Raw genomic sequence first — 19610 nt, 5'->3', positions numbered from 1 at the left:
TCCCGTAGGCGACCTGCGCGTCATGATGAGGATGAAATGATGACGGTTGAAATTCTCGACCCTGCCCCGAATCGAACCTGGGTCCCCTATGACCAAAGGCCAGCACGCTAACCATTTAGCCATGGAGCCGGACTTTATTTATGGTAAATGATATTTATTCATCTAGCTTGTTTATTTCTGTACTTAACCTAGAGCTAGTTTCTCGTTCATTGTTTATGCTGTGTTCTAAACAAGTTTCTTTCCCGCTGCAGTCGCTTAAGTGCGGCCAGTATCCAGTATTCGGGAGATAGTGGGTTCGAACCCCACTGTCGGCAGCCCTGAAGATGGTTTTCCGTGGTTTCCAATTTTCACATCAACCAAATGCGGGGGCTGTATCTTAATTAAGGCCACGGCCGCTTCCTTCCCTGTCCTAACCCTTTTCTGTCCCATCGTCGCCATTAGACCTATCTGTGTCGGTGCGACGTAAAGCCAATAGCAAAAAGAAAAAAAAAACAAGTTCCTATGTTGGCTTATTGTATTTTAGGATTGTAGATAGTCAAACGAGTATCTAGTTATCAGATGTCAAAGTAATTAATTTAGTTTCTTACGCGCAACCTAATGAAAGGAGTATAATGAAACGTATTTACTTAACATCAATATCTACTGCACGAATAGAACGAGTCATTAGACACAACCAAAATATCAAAAGTTTAAATCTGTTTATTTACGCGGCTTGTCCTTAGCTGCGCAAGCAGCTACAAGTTTAACTTCAGTCAGAGCGCATACTCTGCCCTTCATCCTGCCTGGAGCTGGAGGAGAGATGATCATTGAGCCGAATTCTGCCCGCCTCTGCTATATGTGATGCGGAAAACTAAAGGGGACCATTTATCGAAATTTTTGAAGTGGATTTTTTTTAATATTCCTTTAAAGCACAAAACGCCTAACAATTTGGTACCAAATTTTGTTTTCCAACAAACGGTCCTGTTATATTTCCCGCGGCACATATTTATTTGGTATTTCAATACAGTATTAAAATGTAATTTTTCAATTAATTCAGGCGATTGCAATTGTAATACATCGGGTGAACCCGCAGCAGTGTAATTTTGCAGTACTCCGTAAATACATTGCCAATAAAATGCAAATAGCAGTACTTGAAAGTATTATTAACATTGAAAGTATTGTAAGCCGTTGTGTTAAGCACTGGAAATACTTAAGTTGTGTGTGAATTTGTATATGATGATGCTGGATTTAGAATGTTAAACTTTTTTTTGCTAGGGGGCTTTACGTCGCACCGACACAGATAGGTCTTATGGCGACGATGGGATAGGAAAAGCCTAGGAGTTGGATGGAAGAAGCCGTGGCCTTAATTAAGGTACAGCCCCAGCATTTGCCTGGAGTGAAAATGGGAAACCACGGAAAACCATTTTCAGGGCTGCCGATAGTGGGATTCGAACCTACTCTCTCCCGGATGCAAGCTCACAGCCGCGCGCCTCTACGCGCACGGCCAACTCGCCCGGTGAATGTTAACCTAGTAGTATTTCTGGTAATACTTTCTTTCCAAAGAATTGCTTGTTGTACTCTTTTTGTTGTTATTGTTGTTGTTGTTGTTGGGTAATAATGTTTTACATTTACTTTATTAACTCACTACCGTAAGTGATCATTGTCACTGGGCTATTTCCCAATTGCGATGTACTTGTTAATAATAACAATTATCTCTATGCGTCATTAATAATACGGCCCTGGTATTTATCGTACATCCTCCATTTCCTAAAGAGTATATGAGACAAAGAAACAAGGTCACTATATAAATGCGAGAACGTACCCGAGGAGACGAAATACTCAACATAGAGCTAAAATATAACTAGGCAAAAAATGTAGTTACTAAGTCAATCCTGGTTACTGGTTAACAGTGAACCATTGAGCACTGATCTCTATTAACATTCCCCTCATGCCAAATTAGACAGGTTACTTGAAGATATATTCAAACAAAAATAAAGTGATGATTTATATTTTATGAGGTGCATGTATTTAAAATGTGTGATGAGCATGTGGGGTTGTGCTGAGCATTCCCTCTGCTCCGTAGAGATTGAGATCATATATTTGTCCAAATGATGGAGTTGCAAGCACAGCAAATCAATGCAAGCTGATCCAGCAAACGCAGCAGTATCTACGTTAGTACCATTGGATGTGTACTTTGCTAATATGCTGGCTTCATGGATGATAAAAATAAATCTGACGTACTGAAACACATCTATTTCAGGATTTCAATTTTGAAGTTATCATCTCCAGTAGTGAAAATAGGAATTTTAGGAAATAATCTATTTATATTCTGTCTTAATACGAATTTCAATAAGATGTTAATTCAGTAAAAAGAAGGTCAATGGGTTCCATTGAAACAGGTTGAAATATTCGTTGAACCAGACAGCACAGAGGTTTATGACTTCATTCTCATACGGGTAAAACTAGCACCTGTCTTTTTGTACAACCTAGAGACAATTTTAGCTTTCACTAATGTCTCAGGTTAATGCATGGCTGTGATAAAAAGGAATGTACCGGGTGACCCAAAAGACCGTTAATATCTGACGACCGGGCGAGTTGGCCGTGCGGTTAGGAGCGCGCAGCTGTGAGCTCGCATCCGGGAGATAGTGGGTTCAAATCCCACTGTCGGCAGTCCTGAAAATGGTTTTCCGTGGTTTCCCATTTTCACACCAGGCAAATGCTGGGGCTGTACCTTAATTAAGGCCACGGCCGCTTCCTTCCAACTCCTAGGCCTTTCCTATCCCTTCGTAGCCATAAGACCTGTCTGTGTCGGTGCGACGTAAATCAACTAGCAGAAAAAGAAAAAATAAGCAACAAACAAACATCTGACGAGGCAATACTTCACGGAATATTGGAGGTAGAAAGGGGATACTTGACACACATGATTGGCACGACATGGGGCTATATTGTTACCATAATAAAGTACACAAAATGGCCAACAGATGGCGCTTGATACGGTACACAAGCAACAATTAGCATAACAATCAAGGTTTAGCAAATACGATGTTTTTTATAACACATACTCAACATGTCGGCCGTCGTTCATTAACAATACCTGTAGTCGAGGGACAATGTTGTTAACAGCGTACAGCATGTAAGTAGGTACGGTAAGAAATTGCGGTCGGATGTTGTCTTTTAGCATCCCTAATGAGTTCGGACGATCGTGGTAGACTTGTGAGTTTTGGTAACCCCAAAACCGTCCGGCTCCGTGGTTAGCGTGCTGGCTTTTAGTCACACGGGTCCCGGGTTCGCTTCCCGGCCAGTTCGACGATTTTAACCGTAAATGGCTAATTCCCTTGTCTCGGGGCCTGGGTGTTTGTGCTGTCCCCAACATCTCTGCAACTCACACACCACACATAACACTATCCTCCACCACAATAGCACGCAGTTACCTACATATGGAAGATGCCGCCCACCCACATCGGAAGGTCTGCCTTACAAAGGTTGCACCCGGCTAGAAATAGCCACAGGAAATTATCATTATTACCCCAAAACCTGTCATCACACAAATTGATTTCGGGGGACTAGGGAAGCCAAGCATGACATGCCCCGATTGCAGGCTCATCTGGTGCTCTCTCTCACGACAGCAATGACGTGTTGCTGTACAGCGCCATCTGTTGGCCTGTTTGTGCACTCGTTGTTGGTGTCAATAAAACCCAATGTCTGGTCAAGCATGGGCTGCCATTTGTACCTAACATGTTGCTGTCCAGTGCCATCTTTTGGACTTTTCTTTATGTTGGTGCCAATAAAATCCTATGCCATGCCAATAATATGTATCAATTAATAAACTTCCACCTCCAGTATTCCGTGAAGTATTTCTTCGTAAAATATTAACGAACTTTTGGGTCACCCTGTAATTGCCGGCCCCGTGGTGTAGGGGTAGCTTGCCTGCCTCTTACCGGAGGCCCTGGGTTCGATTCCCGGTCAGTTCAGAGAGTTTTCCCTTGATCTGAGGGCTGGTTCGAGGTCCACTCAGCCTACGTGGTTAGAATTGAGGAGCTATCTGACGGTGAGATAGCGGCCCCGGTCTAGAAAGCCAAGAATACCGGCCGAGAGGATTCGTCGTGCTGATCACACGACACCTCGTAATATTCAGGCCTTCGGGCTGAGCAGCAGTCGCTTGATAGGCCAAGGCATTTCAGAGCCGTAGTGCCATGGGGTTAGGTTTTTCTACTTGTGTGGTCCTAAAAAGTGGTATTCACGACCGCTCGATGTTGTGAAGTCTATTACTCCCAGGGTCTTTCGTGGTCTAATAGAAAGTTTTGACTTTTCGAGCAAACCAACGCCATATCATCTCACTCCTGATCTTGTCCAATATGCTGTAACTCATTATACAGACGGCTAATCGCAAACCTAGTGAATGATTTTGATCACTTGCTGAAATTCGCGTTCAGCAATGTGCGAAACATCTGAACCACCTTTCTATATCGTCCAGACTGAAGTTCGTGAATCAATGAAACATGTTGAGACATAACTAGCAGTGAGAATGAAATACTGAGCGGATCAGCTGCACCTAATTTTTCTTGGACATATGCAACCTGCTAGGAATCAAATATCTCTTAGTCGCATCTTAGAGTATACATGTGCATACCTTATAAAGTAATTACAAATAAAAATAACACAAATAATATTAATAGCAATAACAATAGCAATAATATTAATGATAATAATAGAATCGTTAATTTTGAAATACACAAAGTAAAATACACTTAAATGACGTAACTACAGTAATCCATTCACTCATCCCATTCATTCTTTCATTCACTCCAGCAAGTCAGCGGGATGTACTCAACAAATACTCGCGGCACGCCACTTTAAACTTGCGTTGAGAGGGATTGTCCCTAATGTTCGCAGGTAGCTAATTCCATGACCTGAACGCAGAAATTATGAAGGAGCGGTTTTAAACAGCAGTGCGGTTTAAATAAACAAAATAACATAAATAAAATAAAATAAATTAATCAAAATGACGAACAGATGACGCTGGATAGCAAAACGTTAGGTACAAATGGCCACACGTGCTTGATATAACATTGGGTTTTATTGACACCAAAAACAAACATGCCCGAACATTTATGTCTGAGTTAGACGTGTGGGACATTTGAAGGTAGGTAAGTGACTTGTCAGAGCAGTGAGGATTCAAATTCTCCTTCAGCCACGCATATTTTAGCTTTCATTTTGTACTCATGTAGGAATCCTTTCTGAAGATGATGATGAACAGAACAACAGAACCAGAACAGGACACAGAAAAATTTACTGTATCTTTTCCCGTAATTCGGGGGCATTTTAGGTGGGTCATCTGATCGATAAACGAATTCTTTCAGCACGCCCCGAATTAGAAAAGTAGATACAGTCCTTGTGGTAGCCTGTGTTCATTAACGTGTTCAGAAAACTACAGGACCGTTATGAACAATGCGTGAAAGTGAGAGTGCACATTTTGAACACAGATACAAGTTGCCATCACCAACTTGCACACATCGTGATATTCATAGGATGTCTGTTACCGTGCACTGTGTAAACGTATGAATCCAGCATTTCACATTACTATATAATATGGCCTTACGCCATGCAATAAATGGAAGAATACTTTGAGAAAATGGTAAATTTCACTCCTAAAATTATTATATGTCCGCCTGTGTGGTGCAGTGGTTAGTGTGATTAGCTGTGATTAGTGTGATTAGCTGCCACCCAACGAAGCCCGGGTTCGATTCCCTGCTTTGCCACGAAATTTGAAAAGTGGCAGAGGACTGAAACGGGGCCCACTTAGCCTCGGGAGGTCAACTGAGTAGAGAGGGATTCAATTCTCGCTTCAGCCATCCTACAAGTGGTTTCTGCGTGGTTTCCCCCACTTCTTCTCCGAGCAAATGCTGGGATGGTACCTAACTTACGGTCACTGCCCTTTCCTTCGCTCTTCCTTGCCTATCCCTTCCAATCTATCCATACCGCCACAAGGCCCCTGTTCAGCATATCAGATGAGGCCACCTGGGCGAAGCACTGGTCCTCCTTTACAGTTGTATCCCCGACCGAGTGTCTCACGTTCCAGGACACTGCCCTTGAGGCGGCAGAGGTGAGATCCCAATCTAAGTCCGAGGGGAAAACCAACCCTGTACCGTAAACTCTTTAAGTAATAAAAGAAGTGTTATATTTCACATTAGGAAAATCGAATTTCAGTTTCGAGATTCTGTAAGAAATAACGTAACTGTTACATAACATGAGACGTGTAAGCGGCACTTAATGAGCCTTTACGAGCTAGTCTGCGAAATGTGTGGGTTTCGGCGACAACTATGAGTTGAGGGTGATGCTAAACAGGGGAATAAACCGAGGAAGTGGAAGCCTGCTGGCACTGGATCATTTGTTACTGGTCTGGTCGGTCAGTCGCTGGTCTGTGTGACGTGGCAAACCAATTAGTGGGCTCTATTCCATTGTAATCCGCGAAGTGAAGCAGACAGACGAGGCAAGGGTGACCAAGTTCAAGACTTGTGGTCAATCAAGTTGAGCTGCTACTCATTGAAGTCAACCACAACGGCCTTCCGACCTTCTTCCCTTACGCACTGTTCCACTGCAGGAATGTAGATATCCACCCTTAAGCTGAGAATTCATTATCTTCCTGAAGCTTAATTAGAACAAACGCAGGCTGTTTGATGCCCGTAAAATAACGTTATTGAATACACTTCCTTTGAAAAACATCAAAGGAAACTCCACTGAATGCCTGAAAAGACCCTCTTTGTTTATTCTTAAACCCTTATTAATTTGGTTAAAGGCTAAAGTTCCTTGGAGTTAGCTGTTACTTCAGTTGATCTTACGATGATTGATTCTGCCCCAGTATAATGATTAGTTGACAGCTCTTGCGGGTATTTCTGTGTTTTATATACAATCATTGTCACAAAAACTTCAAATAACTAGTACTTTTCACTTATTTTTGCATGACTTCGCAGTAAAATCAATTGGGATATATTTCTACAATCATAACCACATTTTTGAAGTTCTTGTATTCGTAAATGAATAATTTTTTAAAAAAATAGTTGAATTTATGTATTAATAGCGAATGAAGTGGAGATAGTGAGATTTATGCCCATTTAAGTGTTGTAAGAATTCTTAACTTTCAAATGCGCGATTTTCATTTTCTTTTTGCTATTGGCTTTACGTCGCACCGACACAGATGGGTCTTATGGCGACGATGGGACAGGAAAGGGCTAGGACTGGTAAGGAAGCGACCGTGGCCTTAATTAAGGTACAGCCCCCCAGCATTTGCCTGGTGTGAAAATGGAAAACCACGGAAAACCATCTTCAGGGCTGCCGACTGTGGGGCTCGAACCCACGATCTCCCGCGATTTTCAAACCTTTCATTGTACACATATCAAGAAGTAGTAAAATCAATTAATAAAATATTTCTACATTAATAACATTAATTCCTACTTTCGTAACTGAATGGTTTTCACAAAATTTGAGTTGAATATCTATATTAATAGTGAATGAAGTGGAGTTCGTGAGATTTCTGCTCATTTACCGTAATTGCTGTGAGAATTCTTAACTTACAAATGCACGATTTTCAAGCTTTTTTTATTATACACATATCAAGGTATGTTTTGTATCACCCATGAGTGTCATTTAACAGTGTTGCTATCTTGGTCTGTCCTATAGAGACCGGAAAGAAGACTCCAAGAATGTTTGTAAACATACGCACAACTGCACGTACCCAGCCCACAAGCAGAACGCCACGCTCAAATGGGAGGCTGTATTTGAGCTGAAGTTATTGCACTAGTGCAGACGCATTAGAGATGTGTTCTAAGCAGTGTAATGAGCACGGCCCACTATGTCGATCTGTAAACGTGTATACGTAATCACATTACTTCAAGAAGGATGGTCAACAAGGACAGTTGGCGTAATCAAAGTGATGTGGTTCGAACATGGAAGAGATACAGGGAGACAGGAACTGATGATGACTTGCCTCGCACAGATCGTCCGAGGCTACAAATGCAGTCTATAACCCGTTAGCTTCAGATTTCAGCTTGGAGGGACCTTGAAAGCAATGCCGCAGAGGTCACTGCGTTTCATCTCAAACTGTGAGAAACAGGTTGCACGAGGCACAATATCACTCTCGACGCCCATTATCAAACCTAGACAGCAGGGTGTATTGAAGGCTTCAGCCGCCTCCGGCCTCCGGTGGCCCCTGGGAGAGGCTCCCTCCGGTGGGTGACGTCGCAGCGCAGGCGACTTGAAATGCGGACTGCTGGCTACGTGTGCAAACTTAACTTCACAAGCCTCGGGTTCAATCCTAGGCTTAACCTTACAAGGGCGTTAACATTACAGACCCAAGTTCGATGCCCAAGTGTGCAAGCTTAATTAACCTAATCGGCACGGACTCGACTCGAGGCTTAACTTCACAAGGGCTTTAACGTTACAGACTCAAGTTTGAGATTCGATCCTAGGCTTAATCTAACTAGAAAAATTGAAAATCCAATACCACTCCTAACAGAAAGAGACTGAAATTGAGTCCGAAATCTACTCGCCGATGACGGAAGATATTCTACTTTTTACCAAAAAAATATATTTCCACCATAAGAACCCTAAGTTGTAGTGGTCATTTTTATTAACAAATATTTGAAGGCAGGCCTATCTAATTCCTAATACTACTCCTATTTTATTCTCACGAAATCTATTGATTATGGTGGGCATTACTTTCGTAAGATTCAGACCGGGCGAGTTGACCATGCGCTTAGGAGCGCGCGGCTGTGAGCTTGCATCCGGGAGATCGTGGGTTCGAATCCCACTGTCGGCAGCTCTGAAGATGGTTTTCTCTGGTTTCCCATTTTCACACCAGGCAAATGCTGGGGTTGTTCCTTAATTAAGGCCACGGTCGCTTCCTTTCAACTCCTAGGCCTTTCCTATCCCATCGTCGCCATAAGACCTATCTGTGTCGGTGCGACGTATAGCAACTAGCATAAGATTCAGCCCCTTCTCCAATCGTTCATGGAGAGAGGGGAGAATTCTTAGTTCTGCTGGAAGAATCGCGAACAAATCTCAAAGCTGTCTTTCAGTTCTGTTTGAAGACTCCTGGGTGAGGTAAATAATAACTGATTGTCCTTATTTCTTCTTTTGCGACCTTTTCGACGATGCCCTCATGTAGCCAATGATTCAACACAGATTCATATTGTTGTTGTTACAGCAAAACCTCGTATCTCCCAATTCTCTTCCTATCCATTATTCGCCTTAAGATGCCTCCCAGCTACGTATGGATATGCAGCCCATCAGTACAATTTTCGTTCGGTTCTATGCTAATGTGTAAAGAAAAGGTGAACCTTAAACACATTTTACTGTAGGAGTGCGCAAATACGTCATGTAAACATACGTTCCTACAGCGTGGTACTGTACGGCAATATTCAATTTCCTTTACGAATAATACACTTAAATGACGTAAATACAGTAATCCATTCACTCATCCCATTCATTCTTTCATTCACTCCAGCAAGTCAGCGGGATCTACTCCACAAATTCTCCCGGCACGCCACTTTAAACTTGCGATAAGAAGGATTGTCCCTAATGTTCGCAGGTAGCTAATTCCATGAACTCGTCTGCTGAACTTGAATACATTCTTTGCTTTCGCAAGCTTTCTTAAAAAATACAAATGTTACTTCTCTCTCCCCTTCGCGGTTGGAGGCAACCTAGTTGTTAAAGTGATTTCTACCTCATTTCTATTTCAGTCTTACTGAACTTCTTTTCTGACATCGGACAACCCAAACCCAGCTTGTGCGAAAGTTATTCTTTCATCACTCCCTACTTTTTCTGATGGACTACATATCTTAAGGAAAATAGTGGATTGGACGAGCATTGGGAAATACGAGGTTTTGCTATAACAGTGACGATATGCTTCATTGTTTCCTTCTCTAACTATTCAATTGGTAGTAGGAATATAACTTTTGTCGACCATTTCCTTATTTACACTCATGTACTGACGACTTTCTATGCAAGGGAGTGATTTTGATAGTATCTGGGAGCAGCTGACGCCATTTCCTTTGCTAGACTTGGTTTCCATGGGGTCGTGTAGCAAGTGGCGTCCAATCTCCAAAGCGCTGATACAGATGCATTCTGAGTAAACATAGAGTTTCCCTTGAAACAATCATTTTCATTATCAGTCTCAAACTTTTCCGAAGCGTCCACCCAAATAACGTTTTCATTGCTGCCAGACTTGTCTTCAGTTTACGGACATTGCCAACCATGAGTCTTCTTAAGGAAGCTTAAGAGAATTGCGATCCCTAAGGTTCCTTGTCCGAAATCTGAAATTCATATGTTTTCTTCCTTCATTTCTTTCATCCATCGCCCGTACTTCAGTCTTGGTGTCCATCCACAAATCACCTTCTGTTCCAGCACCTGCACCTCAGTTGATTGAACGTCTTCCAGAATGTTCAGAGTTACCTCATAAAGACGATGCTCTCCTTGCTTGTGCCTTACCATAGCTTCCCATTGTAAAAGTTTGTAGACCATCTCAGTCGCAGTCTTCTGTAGAATATATGATGGCTTGGACTCACTGTTATTAAGGACCCTCACTATTCTCAACTTTCTCAACTTCACTAACATACTTTGAAACAAAACGCCTTGTACAACACTTTGAGCATTCATTACAACACTACGCAATTCATGTTCCCTTTCTCCATCTTCACCGGTAACCCTGGTTCAACCTTATTTCTATTCACAGTCAGGTTAGGACATATTTCCACATAAAGGACAGCATACGTTAGCCATACAAGTTTTTGCTCGGTGACCTCATCGGTAACATGAGAAACAACATTTCGCCTCGGACAATTTCTTCTTGTTTATCAGCGGAACTCGTCTGCTAAACTTGAATACATTCCGTCCTTTCGCGAGCTTTCTTAAAAAATACATATGTTACTTCTCTCTTCCCTTCGCGGTTGGAGGCAAACTACTTGTTAAAGTGATTTCTACCTCATTTCCATTTCAGTCTTACTGAACTTCTTTTCTGACATCGGACAACCCAAACCCAGCTTGTGCGAAAGTTATTCTTTTATCACTCCCTACTTTTCTTCACGAGAAAACCAAGCAGCTCTTCTAGCTTCCCAGTATGGGAACTGACTTTTTCGACCTTTAATGTTTCCGGACTCCTCAGCAAAGCTGTAAAAACCTCTTCAGGAAAACAAGAATCCACCACCGAAAGCAACATTGGGGCTTATCTGCTTCTGGGCACTCCTACTGATTCTAAGGCTCTCATTTGTGATTCTAATTTGTCACAATTCTAGAAGCGAAAGGTTAGTTCTCTCTCCCTTGCATGTAGCATTTTGTGTTACTAGTACCCATAGTTCTCTAACATAGCTTCCTATTAATAAACAATTCCTACCGAATTGGGTCGGAAGACAGCTCATAACCCTAAAATAATTCTCTGCTATCGCTGGTGGGGAGGACTATTCACAATCTCTCTTGCTCGACTGCCACATACATAAAGTTTTATCAGATAATGAAATTTATCTTTCATTTCTATATCATAATATTTGTGAATTTGTTTAAATTGGCTCAAAAACTTCGCTAGTCCTTAACTTGTGAACTTCACTAGTTGAAGCTTAGGCAACTTGAGCATTTTCCGATTTCGTTCTCATTGTGATGATTGGCCTACACTTCCATGATCTTCCTCCATAACCTTCGGTGTTAGTAAAATATCTTCTACTTTACGTATTATTACATCCAACTTCTCCCGACAGTTTTTTCGTCCACGTATTCTTTATCATATGTTTCATCACTCTCATCTAATAACAAATCCAGTACTTTGTCATCAAGCGATGTGAGTTCCGCGGCAAGCCTTTCCAACTTGGTCGTAAATATTTTCACTGATCCACGATCTAATACTTCGTTATTTATAGCGTCATGAACTGCATTTAACGTTTTTGTAAAAGCAGCACGTACCAGTTTCCTTACATTAACTAACATCCCCTTGCTGATTTTTATTCACACAATCCATCTCCACGGTAAAATTAAGCATGTCCTGTCACGGTGGTCACAAAATATCGAGGAACACTAATCTACCCCATTTATTGTATCAATAATACTAAATAAAACTCAGAATGACTTAAAAACAGCTTCATTTCACAAGGAATGTTCTCAAAGGCCACACCTCGCCATTTTAAAAACGACAACGCTGAATAAGCAACTCATCGTAGAGGACACAAAAACAAATGGTCACTTCATCCATGGAGTAAACAATTCGATAACCTACTTACACAGGTCCATGTATCCGAGTCTGTCAGAATGATAGGTCATGGGCGTGCCTCATTTGGGAACGCTTCGTGTTAATGCCCGAGTGGAGATCAACCACATTCAATTCCAATATAGCTCCTCAGTGCCCTCGTTTACCAGTTGTTGGCTCCAAAATAGCCAGCCTAACTCGCAGGAGGATATTTGACTGATCATGCACGTTTAAGCAGGAGTTTTCCAGAAGAGTTCCTTGCATTTAACATGTGTGTCCCTTGCGTAGTTCCATTACGAAGTGAGGTACCCAGAGTTTCTCATCAACGTGCATCATCAGGACTTTGTGTAGTAATATTAGCAGTTACGGCGTGTAGAATATGTTGCTTTCACAGCCAGCTCACAACAATTCACTACGATGATTGATTAAATGAATGAATGTCAATTCTGACCAACTAGATTGGAAACATTAAGGACTGTTTAGACTGTTGGGTTGATGTCTCAAACCACATTCGTTGCCACGTGTTCAAACAACGCTCCATTATAATTATCTAGCTGCATCCTCCATAAATCCAAGATTCGAATCCAGATGGTGGTAGAGAATACTTGGAATGTACTTTCCTCGGACTTTCTGCCCCACTCACATAGGAACATATCTGGGAAAGTATTTTATTTCAAGTCTATGGGTACCAATGTAGCCTCCGTGGCTCAGGCGGCAGCGCACCGGCCTCTCACCGCTGGGTTCCGTGGTTCAAATCCTGGTCACTCCATGTGAGATTTGTGCTGGACAAAGTGAAGGCTGGACAGGTTTTTCTCCGGGTACTTCGGATTTCCCCGTCATCTTTCATTCCAGCAACACTCTCCAATATAATTTCAATTCATATGTCATTCATAATCATTGCCCCATAGGAGTGCGACAAGCTTCGGCAGCCTTCACTATTCCTGTCCTCGCCGCTAGATGGGGGCTTCATTCATCCCATTGCTGACCCGGTCAAATGACTGGAAACAGGCTATGGATTTTCATTTTCATTTTTCTATGCGTACCAATCAAGTACACTCAACATGGTTAACCACATTTTGCTTATAACTAGCAGTTCTGTACACGTCGATTTTTGCAATTAAAGTAGAACTGCCATCTAACGGAGGTGAAGGATAGCAGTAGAGAAAAAGCACTCCTCAAGTAAAAACAATAGTTAGTCACTGGAATGTAACTGTTCATGATTTCCTAGGACTTGGGACATTGTAGGCCATCTCATGTTGTTTTCTTCCGGCTCGGTGACGTTAGGATGCTCGAAACTTAGGCAAGTTAGTTCATTGCCATGACAACTGAGCAATATGTCGACGTCAACGATGCTTACCGTTGACTGATTTAGTAAGAAAAACATAAATTCTTTAATACTTCCATTTAGTTGTATCTCTTACGGTTTCACATGTCTAGTACGGTGGAAATGTAGGAGATAAAAAGGATTTAAAATCGGAATTTCTATAATTTTATGTTAAGTATAGCTCTCGAAAGAAAACTGGCCGCACCTGATCAGTGAATATATTCTTAACTTCCACTTCGGATCTCAGTACTGTTACACGATGTAGATGCGCAGTAGAAGCACTGTGAACTATGCTGAACTATGGGTTTAAGGAGTCTTTCGGTATCTGCTCGTAGAACATCGGTAAAGCTTTAGCTTTATGATTCGCAGGTAGCCAGTTTGAGCCTTGGAGTTAAGTTTTGATATCGTTCTTTAGCAATATAAATAATACAAATTTTAGTTTTGGAACAATATAGGTGCGTAATACTATTGCTAGTTTCTTCTTCTTCTTATGTTAATATAGTATACTATCACATAACGAAGTAAAACGAAGAGGAATGACGAGGAATTGTACCTGAGATGCTGCCATCTACATTCCCACGCACTTACAATTGAGCTATATCCCTTTTACTACGTGCTGATACATATAAAGGCATTTACATAACCACTGCAGCTTAACATTCACTTCGATTATATTCTGATTCCTTTTTTTTCTGCAAGTTGCTTTACGTCGCACCGACACAGAAAAAGTCTTATGGCGACGATGGGACAGGAAATGGCAAGGAATGGGAAGGAAGGCAGCCGTGGCCTTAATTAAAGTACAGCCCCGGCATTTGCCTGGTGTGAAAATGGGAAACCACGGAAAACCATCTTCAGGGCTGCCGACAGTGGGGTTCGAACCCACTATCTCCCGAATACTGGATACTGGCCGCAATTAAGCGACTGTAGCTATCGAGCTCGGTATTCTGATTACTTAATAATGCTGCACAAAATGTTTATTTTATAGCAATGATATTATTTTTCCACTGAGGCGTGTATGTTCAAAATAAGCCATTTCCACTTCAGAGAAATTTTTAGTATTTCGTCCATACACATTGGAGTAGCTGAATACTATCGAATGTCATGAGCAATCTAGAACAGAAAGACGTAATCCTTATAGGGAGTGCCATACGCAATCATGGGTACGTTCCATGTGTCTTATTATACATTTCCTTGCGTTTCTCATCAAATTTCTTAAGGTGGAAATAGCGTCTTTTGAACAATAATAATTTTATTACTTTTTACGTCTCAGTAACTACTTTGACGGTCTTCGGAGACACCGAGTTGCCGAAATTTTGTCGAGCAGGAGTTCCTTTATGTGCCAGTAAATCTACCGACACGAGGCTGACGTTTTTGAGCGCCTTCAAATACCACCGGACGGAGCCAAAATCGAATCTGCCAAGTTGGGGTCAGAAGGCCAGCGTCTTAACCGTTTGAGCCATTCAGCTCGGCTCCTTTTGAACAGACATTCCTCAATTGTAGTAGCAGCTGCATGCACAGTAGTATTTCCAAAATCTTATAATCATAGCTATAATAAAGGAATTATTTCGTAGATATAGTTACTCTCAATTCATGTCTTTAGAAAACAAATTACGGCTCGGAGGTCTGTATTATGAACTATATTATTTTTATTTTCAATCCTTGAATTTATCTCTACAAATAATATAGTAATGAATGTATTTATATTCATTTTTAATTGTAACATTTGTTTATATTTGTATCATTGTGAATACATTGCTGTCACTTTAAGACCTAGGTAGAGGCTAACACTCCAGGATATAACCAACGGCACCATTTCTGGTAGAGACTTTTCAGTTGTCTGTTTGAAATGGCTTCACAAAGTGGTGAAGGAACGAAAGAAAGTGATTGAACTTGGTTTTCAGACATCCGAAGCAGTCATGCTCGGAGATCGGTGCAAAGATCAATCTTTCCTGATGACATCATCTTTCCTACTACTGACAAAAAGGACCATTTTGGTATATCGTCCTCCAGGCATCTGATTCGACCACAGATACGTCGGTGCAGCAATGGTCGAGTGTCTGTGTCGTGTTTGGGGTGGATTTCTCGTTGTGGAGCGGGCAAAATTCATCGCATTCGCGGAAAATTGAACCACCATAAATATAAATGGTTGCTAGAACGTTATATGGTCCTGTGTACTAAGGTGTTGTATCCTGATGGAATTAATCAATTTCAGCAGAATAATCATCCAGTCCACACATCTTAATTGATTCGAAACGGGTTTGCGAGCAGATCGGATTGATAGAGTGGCCCCGTCACTTTACGAATTGAAACCAACTGAGAGTATATGTGAGAATAAGTAACATATGCGCAGAAATTAACCCAATCCCCCTCCATGAGCCCTGGTGATTAGCGGAAGCTCGCCCAGTATGCCGTGGCTGAGAACACTAGTTATTTGAAAACACCAGCCCACGCCATGTGAACTTGACTGCAAGATGTGTTCGAGTTAGGAGGAACATGGAATAAATATTGAATCGTGGCTTTGTTTTTTTATTATTATTTTTTTTTTACTTTTAACTGCTCGAATTTTTAAGGCAGACGTTACTAAGATTTTTGTGGCATAATATTATAGTTTGCAGCAAAATATCATACAAATTAATGATAAAGTCGTGGCATAATGAATTCATGAACCAAGTGTTAATTACTAAATTATCGGGGATAATTCTTAATTAATACCACTGCCGTTAACTTCCCACTTATAGCCATTTCCTGTCCCAATTTTCTCGAAAACCAGCCTGTGCTAGTGCGACATCAAACAGGTGGCCGAAAGAAGATATCCACATAGCTGAAAGCTTATACCATATATCATTTCTGTCAAATTAAATGGCGTATGGCTTTTAGTGCCGGGAGTGTCCGAGGACACGTTCGGCTCGCCAGATGCAGGTCTTTTGATATGACACCCGTAGGTGACCTGCGCGTCGTGATGAGGATGAAATGATGATGAATACGACACATACACCCGGCCCCCGTGCCAGCGAAATTAACCAATTAAGGTTAAAATTCCCGACCCTGCCGGGAATCGAACCCGGGACCCCTGTGACCAAAGGCCAGCACGCTAAGCATGTAGCCATGGAGCCGGACATAATTTATGTCATACTGTCCAGCAAACGATTCTCCTGTTCTAGACAATGATATCTAAACATACAAGTCTATTATTAATGAATTATAATTATATTTCACCTAGATTCTCTCTGGCTAGTCCAGGAGAAATTATATTTATTTGTAGGAGCGAGCTTCTCACGTTTCGTCAGTGTTTTCTAGATGAAGATAACTGATTTACACCTGGAAAATGATACATCCTTCTAGATTTCAAAGGGGTCGTGTCTAATATACAGCATACTGCTAGTTAAAACGATATAGAGATATAAAAATTTGGATGTTCGACAGAAGACTCCACCTTCTTTACGAGGAATTTTCAATGATTAACTGTGTATTTGTTTAAACGTGCACAACGCTTAAGAAACTGGACAAAATTAAGCGAAATTTTATGGGATTGATCCTCTTTGGCCCATATGAATTTCCCCACTATTTAGTTTGCACATTGTAAACAGTTTTCGAAAGTTTAAATGATTATTCCAATATGAGTGTACTGTCCGAGCTGTCATACCTGGGTAGCACTGATATTACTCTACATGCATAAATATAGGTAGTAACGAAAAGCCCTGATCCTTAGCTAAATGGTTAGCGTGCTGGCCTTTGGTCCAAGGAGCGGCGAGTTAGATTCTTGGCCGGGTCCGAGGTTTTAACATTAATTGGTTAATTTCTCTATGACTGGGTGTGTGTTTTGTCTTCAACATCTGAATTCATTACAGATATGCACCATCCTCGCAGACAAGCTTGTTACCTATAGGAAAACAGTTCGAACGACCTACACCAGACCTTTCCGGATGCCATACGCCGTTTAATTAGTAATGGTACATGCAAGAGTTGTTGAGAACGGTGATTTCTAATATTAGTTCCCTTGTGAGGTTCTCTAAACCTAGCATCGATACCATCAAGACGGGAAGAGCATATTACTACTCGACATGATATATCTCAACATAAGAACATAATCTATACAAAATAATACGTACCCTACATATTGAGCCCATTGTCTACCTTCACCGAGGGTACAGTACGAAGCGTGCTCATTGCTGCATCCAAAGAGTAATTTCCTCAAATCTTGCGTATTCCTTATTCGGTAGATGATGCAGATTATGAGTATCTATAACGCTCTCTTAGACACAGTGTGAAGTTTCTTCAATGGAAAGTGTCAACAATCGATACAATTGTATTTTCAGGAGAATGCCTTCAGTTTATTATTGGAGCTCTTTTATCTATGTTTGGTTCTTTGGCTGAATGATCATCTTGGGCTTCGGTTCATAGGGTCCTGGGTTCCATTCCGGGACGGGTCACGGATTTAGTTTGAAAGTGTCAATTCCCTTGGCTGTGGGCCTGGGTATTTGTGCTGTCGCCAATACCCTGCAACTCACGCACCACACACAACACTATCCTCCACCAAACTAACACTCAGCTTCCGATACGCGGAAGATGATGCAGCCCACCTTCGTCCTAGCGTCTGCCTTACAAGGCCAGGGCAACGGCCACACGAAATTGAAATAATAATAATAATAATAATAATAATAATAATAATAATAATAATAATAATAATAATAATAATAATAATAATAATAATAATAATAATAATAAATAATCCTAAGTTCGTTGCAAAGGTGCATTAGAAACATGACTTAGGCCAGGAACAGCTAGAATTGAACATCCTGCGTATTCATGCAAGATCACGTATTGTAAGTCCTACCTGTCATCCATCCGACACTTTTGGTCTCGTACTTTACAGTTGGACTTGAAGTCTTCATAGAGTTTGATGCACTTCCTCTCCTGCTGGCACACAGAAAGTGCGTGGTTGCATGTCGGGAGTGCATCCACTGGATATGGGTCTTTCTCTGTAAGCAGAAACAAGACCATTGCGATATGAATTGGTAGACTCGATTAACAAATTGAGTATTTAGTTAAATACATTTTAGTGATAATAATACATTTTAATGTGTTAAACAACACGTATATTCCTTTACAAGAAATCTGAAAGATCTTTTTTTTTTTTGCTAGTTGCTTTACGTCGCACCGACACAGGTAGGTCTTATGGCGACGATGGGACAGGAAAGGGCTAGGAGTGGGAAGGAAGTGGTCGTGGCCTTAATTAAGGTACAACCCCAGCATTTGCCTGGTGTGAAAATGGGAAACTACGGAAAACCATCTTCAGGGCTGCCGATAGTGGGGTTCGAACCTACTATCTCCCGAATACTGGATACTGGCCGCACTTAAGCGACTGCAGCTATCGAGCTCGGTTCTGAAAGATCATTAAAGATTGGAACCATATAAGAAATATATCGATGCCTAAGAAACATTATCTCATTTCTCACAATGCTCTTCCTGTCCATTTTTTTTTCTTAAGACTGGTCAGAACAATTTCCGTTGTGTTCATTTTTGTTTGTCTCAGTATAAAGGAAAATGAACTTTATATACAGTATACTATAGGAGTGAAATCTTACATCCCTACAGTACTGTATGGTAAGGTTCATTTTCCTGTACACGCTACCACAGGAAAATGAACACAACGAAAATTGTTCTTAGGGACTGCATATCCAAAGTGATTGGGAAGCCTGACCTGTCTTGAGGAAAGCAGTGGACAGGAAGAGCATTGTGAGAGATGGAGTACTGCTTCTCAGATAAGGATATCACAAAATCCAACAGCTTAGTCTACTGCCAATGCTCAGGGACAGGAACAGAACAAAGCAAAGCGAAGGAGAACCATCTCCATACAAGATATGGAGGCCTAAAAAGAGGTGGAGGGCAAAGGCTTCCAGTGTTCGTAATATCAGTGCTTTGGAGGTGTATATGTCCGACTATATACACTTCGTATACATTTCAGTTGCAACGCAGACGATCTATTGTAAATTTCTCGACTTCATGAGGGCAAATCGAAACTCCGACCTTCTGCATGAACCGAATACCTTTTCCGCCAGTGTAGAGTTGAGATCACTACAA

At 41.3% G+C, this 19610-nt stretch overlaps 1 protein-coding gene across 1 annotated transcript in view; it reads right to left on the bottom strand.

Annotated features, from left to right (window-relative positions):
• The window catches only part of Gfrl (Glial cell line-derived neurotrophic family receptor-like), an 846523-nt gene that overhangs the window by 480267 nt on the left and 346646 nt on the right, over positions 1-19610 (bottom strand). The window contains exon 4 of the mRNA XM_068226097.1: positions 18364-18508. Coding sequence (XP_068082198.1) covers positions 18364-18508 — 145 coding nt within the window. The remainder of the gene's footprint in view (positions 1-18363; positions 18509-19610) is intronic.

Source organism: Anabrus simplex, chromosome 2, assembly GCF_040414725.1.
Source record: "Anabrus simplex isolate iqAnaSimp1 chromosome 2, ASM4041472v1, whole genome shotgun sequence".
Lineage (NCBI taxonomy): Eukaryota > Metazoa > Arthropoda > Insecta > Orthoptera > Tettigoniidae > Anabrus > Anabrus simplex.
Note: the sequence above shows the minus strand (reverse complement) of the source record. Positions and strands in the feature narration are given on the sequence as shown.